This window comes from Amblyomma americanum, chromosome 2 (genome assembly GCF_052857255.1).
Source record: "Amblyomma americanum isolate KBUSLIRL-KWMA chromosome 2, ASM5285725v1, whole genome shotgun sequence".
Lineage (NCBI taxonomy): Eukaryota > Metazoa > Arthropoda > Arachnida > Ixodida > Ixodidae > Amblyomma > Amblyomma americanum.
Genome location: NC_135498.1, coordinates 87,144,386 through 87,171,789, shown reverse-complemented (window position 1 = coordinate 87,171,789; position 27,404 = coordinate 87,144,386). Strand labels below are relative to the sequence as shown.

Here is a 27,404-nt window from a genome sequence, read left to right as displayed (position 1 = left end):
ACACCTGCTTAAAAAGCAATGTGTATAAAGAAGTTCATTTCAGTCAAACCTCGCTTTATTGAAGCAATTCGTAACGAAATGATAAACATCACAAAGGAATAGCTACTCCCCATCAAAACTCACGTAAAGGGCACGCATTTCATACCTCATTTTTTATAAAATGAACTTATCTTATGAAGTGGTATAATGAAGCTAAAATGAACCCCACAGGTCAGTTCCGAGTGGGCACAATTTGTGACTGTGCTTAGCAGACGACTATTCAATTGATTCTGCAAATTGAAATAACCGCAGATAAACCAGTTTTTCGAGCACCGCACTAAACAGGCGGAAAATTTTCCTGTCACAAGCAGGGCGCTCATGAAGCGTTTCTCCGGACGGTTTGCTGACTTGGGCTTATGCGCTACTAATCTTTCACGTCAATGCATCAATCTTCCCCGAACCTTGGGCAGGCGGGCGGCCTACTGAACTTCGGCGTTGAGCATGGCCCGCTGCGCCTCGACATAGTTGACAAGGTCGTTAGAGTTCCTGTTTTTCAACCACCACACTGCCCGTGGCAAGCAAGCTCTGTTCCTCGGGTCCTATGGGTAGTTTACCTAAGGTTTTCACAGCGTGCGCCTTGTGATTTCACCGTTTGTCAGTGGGTTTGGAGTTCGTGACGTGATTGACAGGCCGCGGGTTTGTGGCCGCGGTAACAGCAGCGGTAAATTGCTAAAGCCCGAGGCGATTTCCGTTGAACAGAACGGGGCCATGACCAAAACAGTTCAGTAGACTACGAAATGTCAGATAGTGAAGCATTAAACGTAGATCCAGAAACACTGCCTACACTCTTCCGGAACAAAGATGCAATCACTAACGCTGTCGCCAGCGTTTGGAAAGGAACAAGAAAGAAGCGCAGCTCTTTCATGACTGGAGCGGTTGAGAGAGTGCTTCTTAAATTAACAAATGCCATTTCACTACCCTTCTGCATGTGTACTCAATCTTCACTAGCCACTTTTGGCATGCGGTGAAGTTTTGTGGCCAGCGTGCTCATGCGTATTGCGGGGAAGCAAACCGAAACGGGAACTCGCGAAAAAATCACAGCCGCATGGTCTCTCACAGCGACCAGTATTAGCTTCAGCGCCGAGTAAACGTAGCTAAATATGCTGAATTGGTCTCACTTGTCCTGAGCGACCGTGTTCCTCCAAGTCATGTTTTCTAGTCGCCGCGGGAAAAAAAATCCGCGCTTTAGCCATACTGACATTGTCGGTTTGCGTATGTGTATTCGGCCGCGTCAGGGCGCTCGCAACGCAAGTTGAATGCTTCGTCAACGCAAATTGGCGTTAGCCTAAACGTCCGCTATATTTTCGCAGGACTAGACAGTGGCAGGGATCCCGCTAAAGCGGGATCTCTGTCACTGTCTTCGGCTACAGCGAAACAACGATTACAATGATCAGATCGCGGGCCCCCTTCTACATCGTTATAACGATGTTCATCTGTATTTATCTGCATCCGCACTTACTTTGTAGAAGTCGCACCAATGGCCGGCCGGCAGGTAACCATTAACTCCCGGACCTTCCTGGCAAGGCAATCAAAATGGTTTTCATCCATTGTGGGTGGGAAACATGGCGTGGCATTGCTGCAGACAACACTGATGAGCCTAAATTTGATTTTTATTCATGTTTTTGCTTTTTTGCGTATTTGGTAATGATGATAATGGTAATGATGTGGTAATCCCGCACCTGCTTTCTGGAGAGTCTTACGTGATGTCTACGGTTTTATAATGAACGCTCCTTAGCCGCGTTCCACGAGAATCGGCAGTTGTTTCCAACTCCGAACATTTTTATTTTGTACAGTCGGGTATATAAATGTTACGTCGAAGGATTCTGGCGAATTGTTAGACGGAGGGTTTCCTATACCGGATTCTCTATTAGAGGTCACATCTTAGGTTCCTCAAATTTTAGTTACCTCTAGGAATATTCCGAAAGTGAGCAGCTTCAGTTTTTTTTTTTGAAAGACTGGACTTGAAGTGGTGCAATCAGATGCAACTACCCGTATTATTGTTGCGGAGAGGCCCATACTATCAGCACGTAAGAGCCTGCAGATGAAAAAGGTTGCTTCCAACAGCACAAGCCACAGATAGTATAATTACATGCACAATCTTGGCGTTCCCCTTTTCCACATTCCTGCTTTCTTCGGCCCCACGAACACTTCAGTTAATATTATTAATCGCATAAGTCAGTACGCTAACTTTAGTAAATATTTTTCAGGGCTCCTGCACGTTACTGCCAACTACAGAGTCCCTTATCAGTTCCGGCAGTGTGAGAGCCTCAGCATTATGGCCTTACCTCTTCCACCCTGGGTGAAACAAGGACGGCTCCGCCCAACATGAACTGGTAGCTGACGTTCACCGCATAAGGATCAGCAGGAAATCTGTTCGTAAAAAGATGCAAGGGACGCTTTTCACGCGTATTCCGGCCTAAAAAGGCTCGCGCTAAAGTGGCCAGGCCTCAGGGCTTACTATTGAGCCGCGTAATGTTGAACTTATGGCACCTCTGAAGCTTGGAATCTTTAAAGAAGACACCTTTTTTCGTCACTTTTGAAGCATCAGAGGTGCCGTAAGTAGCAAGTTACATGGCTGAAGAACAGACTCTAGACTTCACATCGAGTCTGTACACTTAAATTGCAAGAGTACACATAAATGTAGTATCAATCAAAGACTCTTCTACACACATTCCTGGAAGTATCTGAACACCTCATGTCGATCAGCAAGCAAGAAGTGTCATATCTAAACCAAGATTACGAGGAGGTTAATCCCTGTCATTGTAGATATCCGTTACCATCCCCATTTCAGTAATATGAGAGCTGCTGCAGTAGCTGCCGTCCGATTGTGCACTACCGAAGAGAGTACGAGTAAGTACGACTAATTCGGATGGGGATTGTCCCTAGGCTAGGAGACGCGCCTATTCCTATCGAAAACACAGCATATATTTCCTGCTCTCACAACATTTTTCTGTATTATTTTGGGACCTTACAACAGAAATTCTTGTAGTAACAGCAGGATTTCGTACAGTAAGGTGCAGTCCACTGTCGTAACTACGGAACCAGTTCTGTCGCAGCATACAACTTCGCAATAGTGCAGAAAAATGTGTCATTACGTAAAAACGAGAAAAGTATTTGATCGTATCTTCTGGCTGGCTCTGGCGTATTTTTTTACTGGAATGCGTACAGTAATAACCTTTTTTTTTTTTTCAAAGAGTGGAAAGCTGCGTTTTGTCCATCAAAAGCTCTCATAGCAGCGTACACGTTGACAAAGAAAATGTACAAAGCAATGCCATTTGCAGCTTTCTTAACTGATATGCAGCACGGATTTCAGAATTTCTTTCCTTTCCTGTGCGCAATTGTTAGTGCCCGAATTGTCCATGATGCAATATCTTCATATTTGGACTGACTGCAGACAGACGGTGACACGAAGGCAATGCAGACATGTGCACGGTTCTCGTCTGTTTGTGCTGAATGTTGGTTATGAAGCCACTGCATGTTTCACTGTTCAGCACGCTCTTGCAGGTGTTTCATGTTAGCTAGATCTCCTTGAAACAGATTTCTTCGGCGCACACTTTTTTTATCTTCGCGGTCTTACGGTAGCTTGCTACAAGGGTGCATTTTTAAACATAAACAGTTGTTATAAAATATAAATATTTGAACAAATGCACCCATCGCTTATTTTGCGCAAAACACGCGCCAGCCACATGATCACCCATAGAGCCTACTCTCTGCGTGTAGCAGGAAATTAACTCGCCTTCGGATGCCAGCTTTTCGATTACTCACTCGTAAAACGGGGCCCGCAGGACGGAGCTGCCCGTGGTGTGCGCCTCGTAGAACAAGGTGTACAGGTACGGAAGTAAGCGCTTCCTCACAGCTAGAGCAGCCGCCGATGCGTTCAGGACTCTCGCAGATGTCGCTTTTCCCTGAGGAGAGAGAATTTTTAAAGCATTACTGTGATGCAGGCAATAACAGACCAGCCTGTACGATCATTTGCGTCTCTAACCTCAGTGCATAAACAGTGGAAAGAAACACAAACACGTCCTTATACCGGTACCACACTGAAAGTGCGCTTAAATTTTATATTGTCTGGCGTTGGACTGCATATGTTATTGCGCTATGGCACGTGGCTTCATGTGACCCAAGTGCTGTCAGCGCATGCTCTTCATAGGTCTTCATAACGTGCGCACTACATTAAACACCTCCACATACGCACTACAATCATGTCAGACTAAAACATCTATTCACTATCTCTTCGTGTTAAATGCAACTCATTCATTTTCACATTCCCAAGGGCGCTTCAGTGAGCGTTTCTTGGATACATTCTACAATGGACTGCTTTGAAATGCATGGAGACTTGGTAACACAATCGTCTCCGAGCGCAAATGTAATTAGAGTTAAAGGATCAATATCACGCCTTTCGAATGAGCAAGAATAAAGGTGAGTGTCGTATTGTGATGCGCCATATCTATATGCATATTCGCCTGTAATATTTAGGCAGCATCATCCCCGCTAAATATATGACGGCACTTTTTTTCTTGTCCTCATCCACTTTGCTTACCTCAGCCTCTCCTTTTATCCTTCGAATAGAGAGTGGAAATAGGGCAGACGCTTGAAGCCAAGCCACGCGGGCATCTTCTGGTTCTTCGGACCAGTGACAGTACCCGCCGACCTACATAAAAGTGTAAAATTGAAACAAATTTTTGGAGAAACTTAAAATTGTGTTGCTCCCTCGGATGAGCCGATGGTATTAGAACACGCTCAGAAATGCCGTTTCCGCGTACAGCCCGTTACAGTGTTAACCATACATTTCGGCTATGTAACGAATAATAGGATAGCACTTCGAATCGTTTTCCTTCATCCAAAATAAGCAGCGTCTTGAAGGACCAACGTGGGTTTAATGGGGCTTGTTGCAGTTCGAAGTTCTTCAGCAGCCGTTCCGCGCCGACCATTTCCGGCCGGAAGTGCCGCAAGCTGCGCATCAAAGCCAACGTCTACCCGTCTTTCTAGGTGTGCGACGCCCGCTCTAACACAAGATTACAGCTCATGCCACGGCAATACTTATCGCCAGTTCAGTCGCCAAGAGTTAATCGAAGAACGCTTCTATAAGCTAAACCACTGGCTTGTTCGGGCTCAGATTTCACACAGAGATCATCCTAGTAGCCCTGGCGACGATTCTGCCGTTTTCATACCGTCGGCTCATGGATCATAAGCACTTCTTTAAGTCTCACTACTTTTAGAATATCTTTTTTTATCCAGGCATAAGCCAGGCATCTGTGCCTTACAATTGGTGATAATTCATTCATTCGACACTCAATTCGTGCGCCGTCGCGATATATGCGACACCGTGGCTGAGCCGCGGCAGCAACCAACCAGAGTTGAAAGGCCGCCGAGAGTCTAAGCAGAGCTTGCGTGAAAAACGAGCGGTTTTCAAAGGATCTATCATAAAGTGATGTTTCCAGGGGCAGACTACTTTTAGACTCAGCTGCCGCCATCTGCGATTCACTTCCACCATCAGTGTGAATCCTATGCGCGAGTCGCAGAATTAGGACCCAAATTTTTCGCGAAACCAGCGGCACCCCAAACGAGTTGCCTCTCGGTGACATGTGAAGCACTGTACAGCTTTCGGTCTCACTTCAACCCGTGAAACAGCCAGATGTTCGCTGGCATGAAGACAAAACATATGGCACACCGCGTCATTTATGTTGTCGGCAATTGCCTTCATTATTCTTCTACAGCATGTTGACTGTAGCGCACCGTTGGACGAAGTACGTCGCCATTTGTGAGATATGCCTCGAAAAGTGGTGTGCTCCTTGTAAGAAGTTCCTAGAATTTAATTGCTAAGTAACTTCTTTTAATTTCGCCACTTAAAAAGCTGAAGCAGCGAGAACGAGAGGGGGTGGAGGCCCTCATACATTGAAATCTCATTATGCTGCAATCTCCACTTTTGTCAGACGAAAGGAAGCGTCTTGAACGTTCCCACAAAAAAATCATTGCAAAGTTGAGTTTTAAAGAGCGCCACTCGCTTTAAAACTTTTCTCTATTGGGGGAGACCTGCCATATCTTTTATATTCTAGTTGTCATGCCATAAACAAAACCCTGCTATACTACGGTCGTTTATCTAATATAACTATCCGTGCACCTTGCCGCAGGGTCACCTGTGCCTTATCCCATTATGTTGTAGGACCATGGCGAATAACGCGCTTCACACAGACTAAACGCATCAGACGTGTTTCTTGCCTTCGCTGTTCGCGACCCACTTCCTTGACGACTGCACGCCGTCAATTAATGCCTCAAGAGAAGACAGCGTATAGCAACAACACCGTACCATTGGAACTCCGAACATTGAGAACTCGACAGCCTTGACTATGGCCTTGCGTAGGCTCTCCCAGCTGCACTGAGGCTCTTCGATCCAGTGTCCGCCGAAAGACCCGGAGCCAGAAAAGGTAGCGCGTGTTAAGATCATCGGCCGGGATCCCTTTATTCTCGGGTTGAGGCTAATGAGACTTCTGAAAAAATAGAGATAGAGAATTCAAGTGACTTGCGCTTCAAGTACTACGTCCCGCGCACAAGAAAGACAGATCACTATTAGGAATCCGAGGCAGCTTCTAGCTAGCGCCGCTAACCCTTGCGACCTATGCAGTTAAGTGAGAGAAGTCAAATTTTGGCGTACCTATTTCCGAACGTAATGAACTGGTTTTTCTTCACGAAATTTAGTTTCAAGGTAATCTCCCGCATGCATCTAAGGCAGTGATGTGTCGATGTCTCGTCAAAGCTATGTTCCAAAAATACTGAAAATTTAAACAATGAGCGTCAATGGAAAATACGAACATGTAAAGAATTTTTAGATGAAGAACTCAAATTGTGAAGAGTCTACTACTCCACTCGCTTCTTCCCCAAAATACATATATTTCCTCACCGCGGTTAACCTGTCTTCCGTTGCAGCGTTATACCCCTCAAGTGCACACTCGCGTGTGCGTTTCGCCATTGCCGAATAGCCTGACGTTACACCGCACGGACAAAGAGGAGCTCTGAACGACCCCTATAGCTACAGCAGTCTATTTTTAACAAACAAAAAATACAGCCGTTAGCTTCTTGTCATGCGCGCCAAGTGGTGTAAAGACAAGTGAGCCAGACTGCTGTCACAAATTCTTGGTAACGTGAAGATACTGCATTATTCTGGCTTCGTTAATCGATAAATTTACATGTTGGAGTTTTCATTGTTAGATTTGCCAGTTATATATTCTGAGACCAAAAAATTCTTGCAGAAAAATGACGCTGTCCTTCAGAGTGCACTCTGATGCAATTAAAAATCATAGCTGTAAATTTATCCTTACTTCACATCTTTCACCGCATATCGCTCAAGGAAATTCGTCCAGACAACACGAGTAAAAGTATCCCTTAACTCCTGTAATCTCATCTTGCACAATCTGTAGTATAGAGAGCAGAAGGAAATGCCAATTGCGACCGCGCGCAGAGAAGAACCTACCACGTCATTGAAGCGTAGAAATAGGGGAGTAGTGCTGAAAATACTAATAATGGGAGGCAATGTTCGGGTATCAAATACACAGCAGCATTTAGAAAAGTGTAACCAGCAGTGAGCGTGACTGTTTTTGCTAGGAGACAGCCGCGTAATCCATCCCAATTTTGTAGTTATGTTCCTGGTTTGACATGCGATCACACACGTTACCTTATTTTCTCCAGTACTCCAAAGCAATCGAAGCATGAGCAGAGCCTACTCACTTCCAGGTCATTTCGGCGTGATGATACCCGTAAAGGTTGCGGAGGTTGTAGTGGATGCCCGCAGACTGGTTCACGTGACCACACAAGCTGTTGTCGAACATCCCTCCTTCCCAGTATTGACCTGTTGAGTTTAGATCTCACGTAAGAGAGACAATACATAACGATAATGAAAAAAGCGTAATTCACGGTTGTACTTTTGCCTTGTATTTCCCTGTATTTTCGTTGTATTTTCCGCGGGGAGCTATCTAGTTATAGCTTCGCGTTCATCTCATACCCATCTGTGCTTACAGTCCACAGCTCACATCTATGAATGAGGCGACCTGAAACATGCGTTGTGTGTGTAGGTTCACTCTTTGGCCGCCTATGCAGATTGTTCGGGTATGTGTACTGGAGCGCCAGCTTCCTAATTAAACCGAGCCACTTTTAGGACAAGACCACCTAAATATTTTCTCAAAAAAGGCCACCAAATGAGAGTGCAGCAATGTTATAGCAGCCTTGAGAAAAGCATGCTTTAAAACCCTGTCCATCTTCTTTCTTTCCTATATCCTCTTAACGTTTTCATAAACCTTATTTATGCGAACAGGACAAAATTGTCGACATCCAACACTGTTCACCAGCCGCGGTGGCTCAGTGGTTAGGGCGCTCGACTACTGATCCGGAGTTCCCGGGTTCGAACCCGACCGCGGCGGATGCGTTTTTATGGAGGAAAAACGCTAAGGCGCCCGTGTGCTGTGCGATGTCAGTGCACGTTAAAGATCCCCAGGTGGTCGAAATTATTCCGGAGCCCAGAAAACCGGTTGTCAGTGCTAATGTGCTGTAGACATTTTTGAAAGCGCACGTGATAATTTCGAACTATATCTTTCTTAGTCTTGCTGGGCAAAGTGTACAGATGTCTCCTGAATGAAGCCTGCGTGCGTAGTCATTACAAAAAGCAGTGGCGATGTCGGCCTGCTTGCCCGATGTCAATTTAAGTAGTAGTGTATAACTATATTTTCCGACGGATATAGGATGGGCTTGAGCCCAACCGCCTAGACGACGGTCTGGAATCCGTGGACCCGGGCGATGTGTTCGGCCAGTCGTATGGTTCTAAGTTGAGTCTCAGAGTCTGAGCTGCGCATTAATTTGAGTCTTCCAAAGTTCATCTGTCTTCGTTTCCGAGTGCGTGTAGTATGTTTCAGGACAGGGTCACATAATGTGTAGGAAATCTACCGTACCCTGACACAGCCGGCATCTATCTGAGAATTGCCCCGAGTACCACTGACTAAGGCTAGCCGGGTCCTGCTATGTCTTCGTCTCTAAGCGCCACCGGATGTTCTCTTGATTCTTATCTAATTTCTTATCCACCGGCGGGTATTCTACCATGCTGAGCCAATAGTGCTGCATAATTTCCCTATACCTGATTAATCTTCCTCCACCGAGGGTGTACTCAGGGCTCGAACCCACCCGGAAAGTAAGACCGCAGCCAAGCTCATGAGCTCCGTCGTTACCGTGGAGGTTGGAGTGGGCTGGTGACCATATCAGTTAAATTATTCGGTCGCCTTGATTAGTATTCAGAATGTTTTTTTGCCTGAAAAGAGATTCTGCCTTCAAGAAAGTTTCCTGTCGCTGTTTTCGAATCGATTATGATTGTGGTGGCTCTTGTTCCCGCGATCGCGAGAGCAATGACAACTTCCTCGGCCGTTGCGGCTACGCTTGTTCGAACCGAGGCGCTCACTATTAGGTTTTGCTGGACGTCGGCGATGGCCGCAACCATCAAGTGCAGGTTCTCAAACTCGGCAGCGTCCACGTAGACCATGTCCTCCAAAAGAGATATCAAGCAAGATAGGTCAAGTTAACTTCGATATGCGGTGGCAGCGCACGTACCCACAACATAGGGAGGGTTGTTCCACTTGTGTCTTGGGCACCGCGTCTTCGTTCCATTGGCATCCAGTGGATAAGTGGGCTCGTTGAGGTCCTGGAGAAACAATGCGCCATAAGCATTTTGAAACTGGCGCTTTATTTCGTAAAATTATTATTTGCACATTTTCTTTATAGTGTTTGTCCTGACCACACAGCCATGACACGCGGGCAACTAGTGGTGATGTGTGGAATTCACAGAAAACACGATAGATCCTTGAAAACGGCTTCTGATCGTCCTTATCCTTTAACGTGGTTTGCAAGGGTTCTGTAATTAAAGCGAAGTCCGAAAAGGCGATCACTCGCACCCGGTTTAAGTTATTAGACCGAGCGCGCAAGAAAAGGCGTTACCGAGTAGTATAACTTGAAACCCCAATGATTTGACCCTCCGCGGTGGCACTGTAGTTGTGGCGTTTTAACTGTCAAGCAAAGAGTTAAGGCGATCGGGCTCCGACCTCAGTGGCAACATTTTAATATGGCCTATTGCGAAAACGCCCGTGTGCAGTCCGATGTCAGTACAAGTTAGAGAACTCAAATTGATCGTAAATAACCCGAAGGCCTCCGCGGTGGTGTTTGTCTCTCTGAAAGGGGCGGATCGGCCTAGTTGGGGCAGGTGTGTCATATGCCTCTCTCTCTCCTTCATTTCTCTACCCTTTCCAACCCTTTCCCCTGATGAGGTTCGGCTTCTCACTGAGAAGGCGGCAATATCTGTGCCTTTCCTTTCATCCAAAATAATCTAATTTCCACAATGCTGTCAGTGGAAAAAATAATAATAATAATATTAATTGGTTTTTTGGGAAAGGAAATGGCGCAGTATCTGTCTCATATATCGTTGGACACCTGAACCGCGCCGTAAGGGAAGGGATAAAGGAGGGAGTGAAAGAAGAAAGGTTGAATAGGTGCCGTAGTGGAGGGCTCCGGAATACTTTCGACCACCTGGGGATCTTTAACGTGCGCTGACACCGCACAGCACACGGGCGCCTTAGCGTTTTTCCTCCATAAAAACGCAGCCGCCGCGGTAGGGTTCGAACCCGGGAAGGAAGGAAAAAATAACAATAATTGGTTTTTGGGGGAAGGAAATGGCGCAGTATCTGTCTAATATATCGTTGGACACCTGAACCGCGCCGTAAGGGAAGGAATAAAAAAGGAGGGAGTGAAAGAAGAAAGAGGTGCCATAGTGGAGGGCTCCAGAATAATTTCGGTCACCTGGGGATCTTTAACGTGCACTGACATCGCACAGCACACGGGCGCCTTAGCGTTTTTCCTCCATAAAAACGCAGCCGCCGCGGTCAGTGGATAAAACGCACTTGTGGTTTTCTGTCAATAATATGTAATTTATATGTTTTTGCTTTAACCACTGTAGGCTCCAGCAGCGCGCCGACACAAAGCTCGCATGCTAACGTAACACGCTTACTCAGAAGCATGCGTTGTGTAATGAGAGCGCGAAGTCAGAAAAGGCGATCACTCGCACCCGGTTTAGGTTATTAGATCGAGCGCGCAAGAAAGGGCGTTACCGAGTAGTAGAACTTGAAACCCCGAATATTTAACCCTCCGCGGTGGCACTGTAGTTGTGGAGTTTTGACTGCCAAGCATAGAGCTAAGGCGATCGGGCCGGCCGACCTCAGCGGCAACATTTTATTGTGGCCTATTGCGAAAAAAAAATCAGGGTACCCGCAAGCTTGTCCTACGAATAAACAAAGCCGTAAATTAACTTTAAAAAAAACATATTGCACAACATTCGCTTTTCCCCGCTACATATATAGCCTTCAATTCCCATTTATGTAGCGATGCGTTAAAATGTATTTTATGTTAGCCCTGTTTGCTAGTTTATGAAATCGAACAGCCCTGGTGATATGCAGTAACCCGCCGCGGTGGCTCAGTGGTTAGGGCGCTCGACTACTAATCCGGAGTTCCCGGGTTTGAACCCGACCGCGGCGGCTGCGTTTTTATGGAGGAAAAACGCTAAGGCGTCCGTGTGCTGTGCGATGTGAGTGCACGTTAAAGATCCCCAGGTGGTCGAAATTATTCCGGAGCCCTCCACTACGGCATCTTTCTTTCTTTCTTCTTTCACTCCCTCGTTTATCCCTTCCCTTACGGCGCGGTTCAGGTGTCCAACGATATATGAGACAGATACTGCGCCATTTCCGTTCCCCCAAAACCAATTATTATTATTATCATATACAGTATTGCAGCAGCGTTGCAATAGTGGTGTGAGTGTCCTCCGCGTGGGCGGGAGACGAAGGGTTCCATCTCCATAACCGCCGAGTACCCGGCGGTTTCCTGTAGTTAATAGCTTTTCCCTAACCTTCCCTTACCTAAACCTAATCATGTTTGTATTAAAATACTTAAAAAATCTCACAGAACGCTTACCACTGTGTAACGCAAGATTCACCAATAGCCATTCGTGAAGCTGAATGCCAGATTATTTATTCATTATTTATCTTCCTTATGGCACAGTGCGCGTTACGTGACTGCGAGGTAGCTTGTGACGTCATTGATTCAGGACTACTCAACATGGCGCGTAGCCGTGGCTCGCTACAGTGATGCGATGCGTGACGTCTGTGCATGGCGAAGAATCAGCGTGGGGCCTTCCAGTTACTTCATGCCTGAGGCCACTGCATGCTGACTAATTAGCGCGGTACGGTGTTACGCAGGCAATGTCAATCCCACAGAAGTGGGAAACGTGCCCTTAACAGCTAACGCTGTAACTGCGTCTTAGACCCCATCATCTCGACAACAAAAGCACCCTGTGGTATGACCCTGTTTGACCAAGCTGGCCTTGCATCACTAAAACGCATTATCAGCATGATCATCATAATATATTCAGGGAAAATACAAGCGCGCAGAGCTCTCAAGACTTTAAAGCGGCGTTCTAAATTTAGCAACCAGTTCCGCAACAGCCTAAGTGGCTTATAAAAACACAGTCTGCTGCCAGCATACTGTCGGTCGATGTGACAGCAGGGGCCAGAGCTATCATAATTACTTTTCTAAGTCCTCATCACGCTGATCAATCCTGTAAATGTATACTTGCCAGTATAAGCCCATCAAACCCTGTCTTCTCTTGCAGCAGCCGGCAGTTTTCCTCCCACTTCTCTTCAGCGTCGGGGCTCGTAAAATCAACGAAGGTGTGGTTCTGAGTCTGCAAAAATCAACTTATGAAGTGTGCAGAGGCTAACAGATGAGAGCACATCGTGTTAGAAGCGTGTGACAAAAGAAAGCTTGACATCACACCTGTGCCATCCGAAACAATATGCTCTTTTCCAGAGGACTGGCATCTTGGATCGATTTGGACATTTGGCAGCAGAAAGCCACCACTGTCCCCCTGATGTGAGCAAAAGGTTTTTTTGTATATATATATATATATATATATATATATATATATATATATATATATATATATATATATATATATATATATATATATATATATATATATATAAATATATATATATATATATATATATATAAGAAGCAATAGTGTGCTTCCATTTTGTCCGCCGTAGCCCCGTTGATTTCTATTCATTTTACAAGGCCTTTTTTTTATCCACACTCACAGCTTTCAAAGGCACTCAGTATAGAGCTGTTTTAGTCTATTTTTCCTGCAATTTCAATCTTTATTCGTGTTTTTTTTTTTACTAAAAAGGCGGAACTGAGATCCTGCACCTCCGAACAAGTAACAAAAATGCTTCACTTTTCGTTCTGACATCGACCGCATGACGCGCCATCTTCTTCGTCTACGTTTCTTTGTTTCTTTTGCCAATTAAGTTTGCACGTAGTTGTCCTCACTCTCTGCAAGACGGCAATTTTCTGCTCCTGTTGCATTTCTTTTTGTGCGCCAGAACGACCACGAAAATAAACCCGCGTTGTATCCAGCGGCGGTCACGAAATATGGTTAGCGTCTCTCCGAGCGTAGCTAAGCGGTAGCATTGCATGACAGTATCTTTGGGCTAATGACACGTGTTCCATGCATTCCACCTTATACCTTTTACACCCAGTTTAATATAAATGCAGCTGTTAGTATACATCTCCGTTTTGTAAAGTGAAGGTCGCAATACGTTATTTTGTTCTTTCTTTGAGTGTGCAGCAGTTTATGTACTTAGCGTTGGCATACTCGTGAGTAGAAGAGTTGAGAAAGAAGCCTGCACGCAAGCAGTAATGCACAGCAGTTAGCGCACAAGCAATAGCGCGGCGCTCCCAGGCTACAAACTCGAGAAAACAGACGTCTTTAAGGAAGCCTGTAAAACAACTCCTAAGCACCCAATGTCTTCAATTCAGCCAAATTATTGCGTCCTTCTTTGTTTCACATTCATTCCATCGGCGCTAACAGCGGTTTGTTTGCACCAAACAACTTGCAGCTATAAATATGCATAGCGGGATTCTCGACACGAGAGCGGCTATTTCTGGACGCGTGCCATGAATCAGCCAGCCACCTTTGACGATGGAAATGAGGGTCCCTGTTTATTCCGAGGTAACACTTTTTGTGTATGCATTATTTAAATTACACATCGCTATACAAACAACAGCCTCGTATCCTGAAGTATCTTGTTTCACGGGGATTTCTTCGTGACCGCTGATTAGGCTGAGCCAGTCACTTTACCCATTGAAGAATCGCAACCAATCTCTCTGGGGAAAGCTCACGGTGATCATCATAAACAAAGAGTACTGCGCACAAACAAACAAGGACGAGGAGAGTATGTAAAGAGCGCGTGTTGTGTACCCTTTACGTGGGCAGTACCTTTCGTACATAACGACTGACCGACCCACTCAACAAAGCACTCTCTTTAATCACAATGATCACCTGAAGGCCGCTGAAGGTTTTGCTGTTTTCTCTGACACCAAAGCTTCCTTTTCGATGAAATCTGCTTCATACTTCAGCAATGAGTGTAAAATAGAACCAAGTAGCCCACTACTCAATCTTATTACAGAAATACGGCTTTCCACATTCTTCAAACACAATCAACCAATCTAGACTTACTTCAAACATTGTTTCAATTTTCCTCTAACCTCTCCGTCTTAAGTAGTAGTGGGTAAAGTAAGAAATACACAAAAAACCAAAACAGTCGAAAACATTTTCTTCACGCCTTTTAAGGAGGATTGAATGAAGCAGCCGACGTTGGTAGAGGATGTGAGTTCAAGCCGAAATCCCTTACACCATATGAATCTTGAATGCCGAAAAGTCATTTCGAATTGAGCGGGATGACAAGTACGTCCAAAATTCTCAGGTTGAATGCACAAGCGAAAGCATGCGTTGCTTACTCAGCCTTGTAGTTAAAATGAACCCGGTTGCCACAGCGACAGGTGAGAAATTTAAGATGCCTTAAAAATGAAAACAACTTACATTGGCTGCTTCCTGAATGTCATTCCATATCAACGGAAGTTTTGTTCCGGCTGCTAGGGGAGAGACGGGGTCCTGAAAGAGGAATTCCAGAACTATTACTAATGCTGTCACTTCAACAACAGCTAAGAGTGTCATATACACAGGCGTCGCTAAGGTCCGCTGCACTCGGTGCTACGATGGACCGTCGGATGCTGCGAGGAAGCACGCCTGTCTGATGACGCGAAGATGTAGCTACCAGTTCTCAGATCGACATTCTTCGGAAAATGAGGGTCTGAGCAACGCATGTGTCCTATGACACTCTCGCAAGCAGCCTTCATACCAGGAAAGAGCTCCAGACATGTACCAATCACAAGAAGACATCAAGAGAAATGAAGAAGTAATGAAACAGCTGTAGAAAAAATCGCCAGCTTTTGAAATAATGGGTAACTTCTTGTCATATATGAAGTAGAAAAGGGTGGAGGAAGGCTTAGCTAGACATGCCTTCCTCAAACAGTTTTTAAAGAAAGAAAAGAAAGTTTTGGGGCCAGCTTTCGAGAGATGCGTGCATAATTTAGTGCGGTTGTCGCCAGTGGTATAACGTATTGGCCGCGACATTCGGCTGAAGGCAGTTGGCGGTAGCGCATATTCGCTTCCGAGCCGCTCCACTAGACCAGATGCCGGCTATTTTCGGGAACAAGGAGTTCGTCTTCGAGGCAGCCTTGGCTATCGTATGTCGGTTTGGAACCCGTGCTTAGTGCGATGCATAACTGTGCCTACCGCGGCTGCGGAAAGTATGTGGCGTCATGCACCTGCGCATGGACCTCCACCTTTCATCCAAGGTCTTGAACGACGTCCGCACAGCAGTCAAACCTCTTCTACTCAACCAGAGTGCCCCTGTCACCCCGCCCAGACTTGTACACCAAGAGGGACTGGTCAGGACAGGAAAGCATCCTTATGTGGAGAGTTATTAAGGAGCAGAATTGCATTCACTCGCAGCGCTTTTTCAGCGTAGCTGTTAGGGCTTTTTCCTTCGGCTGAGCCTCTGTGTCGTCGCTGTAGCAACCGGAGAGTGGTTGTGATTGAAGGAGGCGGTAACGTCCTGAAGGTTGTTACCAGCGGAGGTTGGTAACTTCCGTGGAAGGAGGTTACCATAAAATGAAGAGGAGAAAAGCTGCATGCCTTGGAAGAATGAGGGGGAAATGCGGCACGTTCTGCATACGGTGGCCGCCGCGAAACGGGCCGCCCGGAGAGAGTTTTGGCAGTGGCGGCAGTTCTGAGCGCTTGGCGCGGTGGACTGAAGAGGAGTGCTAGTGGATGGCGGTGCCACGGGAGCAGTGTTCAATATTATCGCGAAATGAAAACACCTGCAACATTTGCGCTATACCTTCACGTTATCGAGTACGGTAATCGTCCAGACAGATTTTCTCTCATCTGACAGCTTGCTCTTTCTAGAAAAACCTAACCATAAGAGCTTTTTAATTATCCTTCTTGAATGCTGAGCTCTTGATAGTCTTGCCTTCCTCGATGTCCGAGGGTAAAGTATGGCATTCGAAACCCGATCATCGGTGCCAGCGCGTAGTACTCTGTGTGTTACGATCCCCTCTCCAGATTACTCAGCGACCGCAGTGCAGGAGGGAAAGGAAGTGACTCGAATGTCAAGGTTATGTTTGTGGGCGCCCCATTTTGAACCTAAACAACAATACTTCCATTACATTTGCAAACGAAAATATTTAGCGCCGCTAATCTGTCCGCGCCGTAGCTCCATCAGTGTGTGGTTTCTAACGCTATCGCACAGCTGCCGGGTCGACACGAGACAGGCTCAGCACGGAGAAGCAGCAGAGTAACGCGCGGCATTCTGGAGGCCAACGTCTTCAGGAGGTAGCGGTCCTAGACTGTGCTACGCCGGTTGAACAATGCATTTTATACTGGCACGTTCTCGACGACTAGATAGTGACATATTTTTTTCAGGATTGTTTAGGCAGGAAGCAATCGAAAGTTAATAAAGTAATGTCATTTTGAGAAAATTTAAAAGCCGTGAACATTTTTTGAGGAGGCAGTAATCAGCATCCGCGCAAAAACCAATCATTTGGCGAAAAAGAGTACTAAGTTTCTGGTTTTCAGTTGTAGTTTGAAACTGCACCTCAGCTCTAAATGAAGCAAGGTTTATTCTGTTTTTTTCTTTATCTCCCGATTAATTTAGCTTCATAAATAGCACGCAATAAAACTTGCTTTCAATAAACCAAGAAACCTCTACAATCTCTCTCTAAACACCACTCGATGGATTAAAATAGAGAAATAACTTTTACAACGGTGTCGGCGCTTTGAACCACCAGCCCAACATCAACGCCGGAACATAACGCTATGTGTGCTTGAGAAGCCTAAGTAATCTTAATGCGGTGCTGGAAGAAGACTTGAAGGTTTTGAATTTAGAGCCCTAGAACAATCATACTCACAACTGTCAGCAGGAATTTTACGTCAGAACTTTTCAACTCCTCTCGGAGCTTTCGAATTTCTTCGAGAACATTCGCATCCACCCGTCCGCTCGCAAAGCCCTCATTCAGGTGCAGCGCTGCCTTGAAGAAAAAAAACAGACGAAAAAGAAATAAGTGTCCTGTGGCCCCTCATTTATGTACAGGGGTCTCTACGAGGCAGGGGGGAGAAACGCTGTATGCATTTAGTAGTATTCGTACTGAGGCCGTTAGCGTGACCCTGTCCTAGAAAGAACATTTCATATTCAATGAAGTTGCGGTAAAACACTGGGCGGTTGCGGAAAAACGATAGGCGAATGTTATCTTCGCCGCAGGAGCTCAAAGAACCCAATAAAAAAGCTCAGACTTATTGCTCCACAAGAAACTTAATCGCATTAACTTCCAGTGTTCTCTTTGGTGCTTTACACTAATAAGGCTTACTAAGGGCAGAGGTGTAGGGGGAAATATTTTCGCCTGCACGTGATCAAAACTATATTTATTCACGAATTTACCATTATTTGACGAAACATTCTGAAGGAGCACATTAGAGCACTGAAACGAAGAAGTGGACAGGAAGACCGATAATAGTGAGGAAATTGTGTCCTGAAAAGTCAATATAGACGAATGAATGAGCGGAAATAAAGAAAACCATGCCACCAGAAAGGAATGAGCTCGATGGTGGCGTAGATTGATGGTGGGGCAATGATCTAGGTCACCCTCATGTCACAGAGGCGTAATGCGTGCGAAGTGTCCCCCATACAGCCACCCGAGTAAAACTTTGCATTTCATAATTTTCTAATAATTACCGCCCTAATAAGAACCAAACATATCTGGAAACGTTTTGCACGAACGCGGATGCTCGGGGAGACAGCTTTTGCACACTCTGCAGCGTGCCCACTCACCACGTCAATGCCTGCAGTACGAAGTCCTTCCAGGAGAGGCCCCACGTGGGAGAGGGGGACACTAGGGTGCAGGCTGACGTGCTGACCCAGTGCCCACAGCGGAGGCATCGCTGGTCTTCCAACTAGCTGAAACAAGCCGGCTGTCACGCACAGCGAGGTTTGCAAGTGACAGCAGCACGAAAGAGCATGGCTCCCATGATTATCGGCATGGCCAGTTGCTGATAATAGTGATGAGGTCACGTCGACCACTGCCAAAATTGCCACTTGTTTCTTACCGGGCAGAGAACAAAATATTGTTACGTGACGGCCAGCCGAAGAATGAGGCGGGTTGACTGATGGCAATGAAATGCTTTAATTGCCGCTAGCCTAGCGCGAGCTCGCAGTCCGGCGCCACTGCCTGCTTCGTCTTCTTCATCACAATATATCGCTCAAAAATAACGACCTTAGAAAAAAATATGCGTAAGGTTTTGCTAAGAACACTAATTGCGAAAATCGTGTACTTTTGCGTACATTTTTTCTTTAATGTCTGCGGAAGCGAACTGAGCCTTTTTTATTCTTTATTACGTAATTTATTCTGTTAAGTTTATTACGTTACTTTCATTTGACATGTCGAAAAATGCCCCAATGAGGCTCATTCTGAGCTAACGAAATTATCAAGCGTCCAGCTCCCCTTTTTTTCTACCTAAAAATATGCCAAAGAAGCCGCGGACATCCTTAGTATGTCTCGAGTATTCATTTTTCTAGCGATATAACCGAAAAAAATAACTGAGCCAACTTCACAGACGATGCATAAGGGGTGAAGAAAAAAGCTACCTTTAGAGATCTTAGTAATCTTCTTACAGTTTGCAACTGACTGCGGAGCTCTTTTTTCCGACCCCGACGTGTACACGATTTCCATTCAGCAGTGCCAGAAAAAGCAAGGTCTAGGTCTTCCAGATGGCCTCGGAATGTGAATGTGTCAAGCAAACATTTTCGCCTGGTTCATTATTCTCCTACGTAATGGTCATAATGACCTGCGGCAGTGAATTCATCCTTTTATTTCTTGTTTAGAATATTTTTTTATATATAGATGACAATTGTTTCTTATAAAATCGGCATAAGACTACCACGCGGCTTTTAGCAATTTATACTCTGGTCTCGCCGTCCGTAGTTCATGTATAGCGAAGCTCACGGGATTCTCATCAAGACCAAAAGGAGGAATTCGAGCTTTTTGCTATTGGGCCACAAGACTGCCCTGGCCGGAAACTTGTATAGAAGGGTAGCAAACAGCTGCACACATACCTCCGTGTACTGTCTCACAACGTCGTCGGGAGTGTCTCCAAGGAAAATGTCAAAGTCAAGAACACCGCCTGTTGCTCTGAACGTGATCACCTTCTCAGGCTGTATTGTGGCGTCTGTAAATGACTAAACACGTAAATTTGTGGGCAGAATAGGAGATTTGATTATAAAATTCAAGACAAGAAACTCTTCATCTCCTAAAGTGTAAACCTCCGCCGCTTTTCTTGAGCTCTGTTAAGGTTCACATCAGTTGCGTATGCCAGTTTTGATGCAACAAATATTTGTCCTTTTACGTCAAAATGCATAAACAAGCATTGCGTTGACGATAGGGATAAATGATGTGCTTTATGACAGCAAAACGAGCATAGCACAAATCTACTTTGTCTGAATTAATGCAGCGGGATGTGCTTTCAACTAACACACCAGTGAACGATTGCGTGATTGCGTGAGTAAGGCCAGGTTATGGCTATTGACTAAAAAGTCTGAGGCTACTGGCGCTGTCTCAAATTATCGGCAGTCCCACCCCATTTTCAAGAACATTACCCAGCGAAAGACTGGACCCTGTTTTGCTACATCAACTTAGCGTGTAACACTACACGCAGAGACCAACCCGATTCTTCATGTTCGGCTCAGAGCGTAGCCCTGCGTGCTGAGATAATGAAAAGAATATAGCTGCCATAGCTACACTCTGTTTAAACGGTAATTTTAAAAAAAGTTGCCACACCACCGGTCTTCCTTCAAGAGCAACCCAGCCTAACGCTAAGAGCAGTGAGAAGACCCTCCTCGATTCTTGAAACATGGAATAGTGGTGTTTTATTTAACTGAACTTAACTGTTTTTCTAGGAATCCACAGAGTGGTTAATTAAAGTGCTCTAGCTGGTTATCGTCATGGAGAAAAAAAACACAGCTCGGTTACGATACTCTGTAAAGCATAATTAGATCGCATCTTTTGATATTTACATATTTCATTTCTTTTGATATTTATTCTATCAACGCGACGGCTGCGCTGCGCATCAGACTCGACGTTTTGAACAGCGCAGTCTTGGCGGCGTCGGTGCTGCAGCTCTGCCTGAACGGCGTTCAGGGCAGGTTCTCGGCGGTGCAGGCACTGGATGCTATTTTATGTTGTGCGATAATCTGCGCTGATCTCATAGTGTGGACTTCAGAAACTCTGACAACCAATCAGAGGCGACGTCGACGACACGGTAGTGACGATGTCGTTATTCTAGGACACAATTATAAGTGTTGTAAGGGTCACATTAGTGAAGATGTCCCAATTCTGAGAAATAATCAGAAGCGCTATGTGAATCGCCAAACTGCAGCTGCAGCACAAAGCCGGACAAGGCTTATCTTAAGACCTGGTGCAATAAATTTCCCCTAGCATACATAACCGTCTGATTTTGTACCTTCTCTCATTGCGATACAAGTTTAAGGGAATCAACAAAATGGCATCTCTCTAAACAATACTTAAATTCCCTAAGATTTATATGTCAGCGGATTTTGGTCTGGATGGTTCTGTCTTAAAAATAAGTTTTGCAGTAAAGGTTATTCACTTCGCCACTGATATTCTGATCTGTTACCTCCCGCAGAAACAGAATGGCTACGGCACTCTGCCTTTGAGCAAAAGTTCACCGTCCGGATCAACGACTATGGAGTCCGCATTTCACCGAAGGCAAACTTGAAAAAAAAAGGCAGAGCAGTGAGATTGTGATTCCTTGTTTTTGTTTAACCTAATACGTTCGAGCACGCTAATGCTCTAGTTTTTATTTCATTTTTATTCTCGATGACTCCCGAAAATTCGGCATTGTGCAAGGCGTAACATTTATATTTTGCTTAGAGTGCACAAATCGCAATGAGAAACCAATCTAAATCTCATTAGCGCCATTTCAAGTGAGCACAGCAACAAGCATTTCACTCCTTACCCATTGGACTTGCGTTTCTTAAGAATACGCCGCTGGCTTTTCCGTCCTCTTCGATCGTCAGATAAAACGGGTGAACGCCGAAGTACTCGCTCTTCAATGATAGGGAAAGAAAGGTGGCAAGGAAAACAAACCTGTCTTTGGACATGGAAATAAAAGCGACGGAAATCTCAAAAAGCAGTATACAAAAGCAGAAACTACCGCTCCAGAAGCAGCTTCATACAACTAAATCCTCGTTTTGTATGTATATATATATATATATATATATATATATATATATATATATATATATATATATATATATATATATATGTGTGTGTGTGTGTGTGTGTGTGTGTGTGTGTGTGTGTGTGTGTGTGTGTGTGTGTGTGTGTGTGTGTGTGTGTGTGTGTGTGTGTGTGTGTGTGTGTGTGTGTGTGTGTGTGTGTGTGTGTGTGTGTGTGTGTGTGTGTGTGTGTGTGTGTGTGTGTGTGTGTGTGTGTGTGTGTGTGTGTGTGTGTGTGTGTGTGTGTGTGTGTGTGTGTGTGTGTGTGTGTGTGTGTGTGTGTGTGTGTGTGTGTGTGTGTGTGTGTGTGTGTGTACTGTGGTTTAAACAGAATACTATACGTGTGCTGCAGTGCTTCTATCTTCAATTTTATATCCGCGCCTTCATTTCCTCTAGGTTGACACTCCTGCCTAATATTCAGTTCACCTTGAAAGAGTTGTTAATTCGGTAACCTCCGTAACACTCACCGGCTTGTGGTGGTTTCGTTTATTAAAAAAGGTTATTATATTCCAATTTAGGTCCTGTCTCAGCGTCTTCTTGTGCGAGAAACCTCCGAGGCCAAAAACATTCGACGTTGGTAGTCGGGTTGACACCTGAAGGAATTGCTCGGAGAGCAGTGTTCCCGGAAGAGTGGTGTCAAATCTGCGAAAAAAATTTGTTATTATGACAGGAAAGACGCGGCATCGAAAAGTTGGCGTCGTTTGGCATTGCAGTTCGTGAACGAATTTGAAAATGGTTGATCAGCGTAACTATTTGTAACTAATTGCTTAATATAAATCCGATCTTCATGTCTTCGCTGTCTCCTATTTGTGCGCGTTTGTACGGGCGCCTTATCAGAGCGGTATTAATCCGGATCAAGATAGTAATATTGTCATTTATTTTTTGTTGCAAGTTGAGTGGCTGGTTGCTTTAATGAGAGGCTGCTGGATTTAATGGTTTGTTTGTGCATTGATCAGTTCCCGGATTGGTCCACTCATTCAATACTTATATTTTTTCACATATTTCTCCTGGAAAAAAGCAATGAAATAATGAAGCAAGTAAAAAGAATCAAGACAAAAGTTTTTAACAGGCGAAACACGCCTACTCATGCCCGTACGCGTACACGCGTACGCGCCTGCATGCGTACTCACATTACGGTGCCGTTTCCCTTCCGCCTGACGATGATGCCGAATGGTTTTCCAGGCTCGCTTTCTAGCACTTCGTACTGCGTGTCCTCACCGTTGACCCGGGCATTCGTATTATCACTTCTGTAGCCTATTGACTGGCCCTCGTCGCCTTCTGGAACAATCTGAGAGTTTTCAAAGAGAAGGCAGGGAACATGAGCTCTTCAAAGAAAATGCTCAGTTCCGACATCGTGCCCATTTACGATAAAAAGCTTTCACGTTTTATCACGGTTTTACAGCTCACGCTCCGAACTGACTAATCTTTTTTACCTGTGAAAGCATTGCGAAAGGCCGCATTACCTGAAAAAGGAAGAACTGAAAAAGATGCAAGTCCAATATATTGTGAAGGTTAATTAAGTGCATCTTCAATTTCCGAACATTCACATCGAAACATTTTCCTTTGTGGCCCAAACCACAGGCCATAAGATTTATTGGTATATGTACGCATATATTTGCGTAAAAAGGCATACTCACACTTAGGGCGGCGATTTTCCGAGAGGTATCCCTGCATATCATGCTAAATGTCCTTCCTGCTCCGTCTTTGCGTCCCCTTTCTAAACCACCGCCACTACGCGATAAACCTAGGATGTCTGATTCGGTGCAGCGTGTCGCCTGAACCAACCCTGCTGGTTTCTCTTCATTCTTGGGACACAGGAAGTGCAAGCCTTCGAAAGAATGCCGAATTGTGGCAACGCATTCGCTGTGACACTGCGGCATAGTCATATGCGAGACATTCACGGAGGTCAAGATAGTTTCCGCCAAAGCCAGCTTTACTGCAATTATTGGAGAACTAAACCTCTTTTCAGCCTGCCAAATAAAAGGCTTTCAAGGCAGACAGTGTTCACCTGACACCAGCGATTATAAGGAAAAAGTTCCGGCCTCGAATCAAGCCCATTTCAGAGTGCGGTAAAAAAAAACACAGCGATATCACGGCAAACCGATCACAAGCATTTCTTAAGTCACAAAAAAGTAAGAGAGTCTATTGGTTTTGTTTTTCTTAACATGCGGCATTCATTTTTGAATTGTAACGCTTTGGAGTGCACGTCTATCAGACAGCGGTAAGATTTAGAAGAGAAGTAGATATAAGATTTATTCAAGGTCAAACTAATATTTATCTCACGGCCTGAAACGCCAATCAGTGCATATTATCAGGCGTCTCAGGAAGCAGCACGGCCTTAATGCGTCGGTGTTGTCTTCTCGGAAAGAATAAAAAGAACACGAGCAGCGGCCATTGTATGGGCCAGATTCTTATCCGGCAACAGAACAAACCGGTACTTGATAAAGGACATGAAAAGCACCCTGCACGGAATTATGGCAGATCCACAAAACATCCACCAAGTCAAGATAAGAGACTTGCTCAGGGAAGTGAATAAGCCAGACCAAAACATTCTGGTGTTATTGCTCCTTGTCCCCCGTTTCTTATCGTGGCCGCGGCCTTTTAATCTTCTGGCATGACCTAAGGGCTCTTTGGTGGTCATACCGCAATACTAACATCATAGAAAACTCATCCGTATTATGGCAATTTCCTTGAGGTAGCGCATCAGCCTCATTTGTGACAAGTAATAAAACTGAACTGTTAGAAATTAGTTTCTTCAACGAGTTCTCAAGCAGCCCTACTTACCGCTCGGCCCTCGCAACGCTGGCATGCTTGCAAAATCTCAATTCTTGCGCCTTCTTTCTTAGTGTTTCTGAGGCTCATGTATTATCTATTTTTTCTGGATGTGTACGATGCATCTTTCAGAACGGATACAAACAACGCAAAATCTTATCAAGCCGCGTACCAGAATGTTCGAGTTGCCACCTGACCGTGTTAGACTGCAGCACTGTGGTCAATAAGCAGTGCCCCTGCTCTCTCGGGAGCACTGACAGTACTCCACCACTCCCCCGGCCACAACCAACAACCGGCCGTATATATCTTACATGGGCACCACATGGCTGTACAAGTTATGTTTCACGGGGCCTTACGGATCCTCAGTACTGCCTTCTTACCTGCAGGCGTAGTCTTGTAGTCGTAACAAAAGAAACGTTCACCGCGGCTTCAATGAATTCCCCTCCAAACAGTGGCGGTAAGTCAGGTCTCTTCAAGTGTGCGGTGAATCCGCTACCATCTGCATGGAGCTCTTCGCTCTGCTTGACGTATCCATAGCTCTCTGGGAAGAAGCACGTTGGCAGGAAGCCGTCTGCGGCTACGTACCGACACCTGGAAGAGAGGAGTCTCAATAAATTATGGGGTTAAGTTCTCTACGTAGTCAGAGTTTCCCTTCTGTTTCTTTTTTTTTCGTTCTAAACATTTCCTTCTAAATATGATATTATAAATGCCCATGTACCTTCCTATGGCGCGTTCAAAACAGCGGAAGGTTGGAAGGTTTTCATATGGGCGTAACTGCTTTGTGGATGTTCCACTCTGAGCATAAATTAATGCGCTATACCCCTCCGCATAGGTACAGTACTTAAGCGGTCGCGCATATCAACTTCTTCTAGCAGCAGTCACTCCTCAGTCTTCCGTCACACCTTTTGCGCCTCCCTCTTTTGTTCCCTTTTGCCCTGTCCCACTTTTTCTCTTGCTTCTGCAACAATGCTCTTCTACCTTTCAAGGCATCCGTGTCTGTCTTGTTGGCAAATCTAATACGACAGCTTAAATAGGACAGATAATATTAGTCTCACGAGTTCGCCATGCTTTCCATCTTACCAAGGAGAAACAGGCAGGCACGGCAAATATTATGACCATATATGCACACCCCCCGCTGCTTGACGCCTCGGGGACGTATTTAATCTAGCGTTCTACGCTGCTCTCCGCCACATCCTTCCTCATTCCAGTTTTTCTTTGTGCGTCTCTTCCTTTTCAGCCTCCTCCGGCACTGAGTGCTAACTTTGGGCCCTTCCCCCAGATCAAGAGCGAAACATACTACAGCATGCAGTATGGGGCAGAGGTGTTCGAGAGAAACACTCCTCTTGCCTGTTCGTCGGAAATGGGTGAAGGAAATATAGAAAGGTAGAATAAGGAAGAGCGTGGAGAGGGCACTGGGCTGATGATGGTTTCATACACAGAAGTTCACATGGGGTGTATTAAGCACTCTGCCTCAGACACCCACACCCACATGCACATATCACGAATACACTCGAGAAGGGGACATGCACGTGCCACGCACTGTCGGGGACAAAAAAGGTATACTCCACGCAGCGGGAGCCGGAGCAACGGAAAACTACATCGTAACGCCGTCTAAAGCACGAAAAATTGAAACAAGTCAATCGCCATGCCTACACATACAGGCTCCCATTGGCTGTCTCGATACCAGATGTCACGTGTAGATGGCGTTACGATGCAGTTTTCCGCTTCTCCGGCTCCCGCTGCGTGGAGTATACCACTTTTGTCCCCTACAGTACATCGTGGCCTGAACTGCCGTCAGCGCGACGATGCGATAGTTATTGGTGCGATATAATACTCTCGGTATGTTTACGGTGGCTGACGATAGCTGGTGCGCAGCTCGCTTTGACTGCAATTTGTGATTCCTGCGATAAGAAAACTGCAAAGAGCGTTGCCCGGGTCGTGCAGGCCGCATCGGCGAGCAAAAGGCGCAGGAACGCCCCCGTGACAAGCGCGCTGTCCACACGGAAATTGGGCACAAGCGAAAAAGCAGACAAAGCTTGCTGCGCATTAGCTATCGGCAGCCACTGTAAACTTGCCGAGAGCATTATCTCGCACCCGATGACTATCGCTTCGTGGCGCTCACGGCAGTCCAGGCCACGCGTTCCGTCATTCGTGTTAAGTCTGTGGGCGGTTGTACATCCATGCCTAAAGGATTTATGAAACACAATGATCTAGGCCACTGTCACGCAGAAGCTGAAATACCGCCTCTGCTAAGTGCCAACATCAGCCTACGTCCGTCAGTTTGCCTATAAATCCTGGCCATAGTTGAGGCAAAGAGAGTCACTCTAAGCGTTTTACAATCGTTCACATATTGTGGAAGTGCGCAAAAAATAGGGAAACCTTAGTCTTTGCTATAAAGTAATGAGCGAGCATAAATTCATAAGTAGAGAGCCAGAACGTATCGCGCCGGCTGTGCGTAATGCGATGTCAGTGGGACGTAATCGCCTTCACTAAACGCCGACAGTCGGCTTCGCCTCCAATCTTTCCGTCGTCATGCAGAAGCGTGGCTATTGTAAGCACCCAAAGTTAACGCTAAACGTCTGCCTTTTACTGAAGTCATCCTTACTAGTGCTGTGCTCAAGCTGCTACACTTAAAACATTATCGAGAACACTGCACAAGCGCAGCTGTCGGATAGTTCCTACTAATACTGGTGCACATCGGGAAAGGGAAAAGGACAGAGAGCGAAAATTGAGCAAGGATGAGAAAGGCGTGAGAATCGCTGTGCAAAAGCAAACGAGAAACTTATCTCTACGGTGTAGCGGTACATCAGCGGTACCAATAGCAAG

At 45.5% G+C, this 27,404-nt stretch overlaps 1 protein-coding gene across 2 annotated transcripts in view; it reads right to left on the bottom strand.

Moving 5' to 3' along the window:
- Positions 1–27,404, bottom strand: part of LOC144121554 (lysosomal alpha-glucosidase-like) — a 101,700-nt gene that overhangs the window by 8,628 nt on the left and 65,668 nt on the right. For both annotated transcript variants that reach the window (XM_077654827.1, XM_077654826.1), the window contains exons 3-18: positions 24,959–25,169; positions 22,937–23,094; positions 22,274–22,448; positions 21,545–21,635; positions 19,626–19,738; positions 18,345–18,470; positions 17,428–17,547; positions 14,996–15,067; positions 12,689–12,796; positions 9,625–9,715; positions 7,762–7,882; positions 6,347–6,527; positions 4,580–4,690; positions 3,805–3,944; positions 2,325–2,409; positions 1,499–1,555 (exon numbers count right to left, since the gene is read on the bottom strand). In XM_077654827.1, coding sequence (XP_077510953.1) covers positions 1,499–1,555; positions 2,325–2,409; positions 3,805–3,944; positions 4,580–4,690; positions 6,347–6,527; positions 7,762–7,882; positions 9,625–9,715; positions 12,689–12,796; positions 14,996–15,067; positions 17,428–17,547; positions 18,345–18,470; positions 19,626–19,738; positions 21,545–21,635; positions 22,274–22,448; positions 22,937–23,094; positions 24,959–25,169 — 1,960 coding nt within the window. The remainder of the gene's footprint in view (positions 1–1,498; positions 1,556–2,324; positions 2,410–3,804; positions 3,945–4,579; positions 4,691–6,346; positions 6,528–7,761; positions 7,883–9,624; positions 9,716–12,688; positions 12,797–14,995; positions 15,068–17,427; positions 17,548–18,344; positions 18,471–19,625; positions 19,739–21,544; positions 21,636–22,273; positions 22,449–22,936; positions 23,095–24,958; positions 25,170–27,404) is intronic.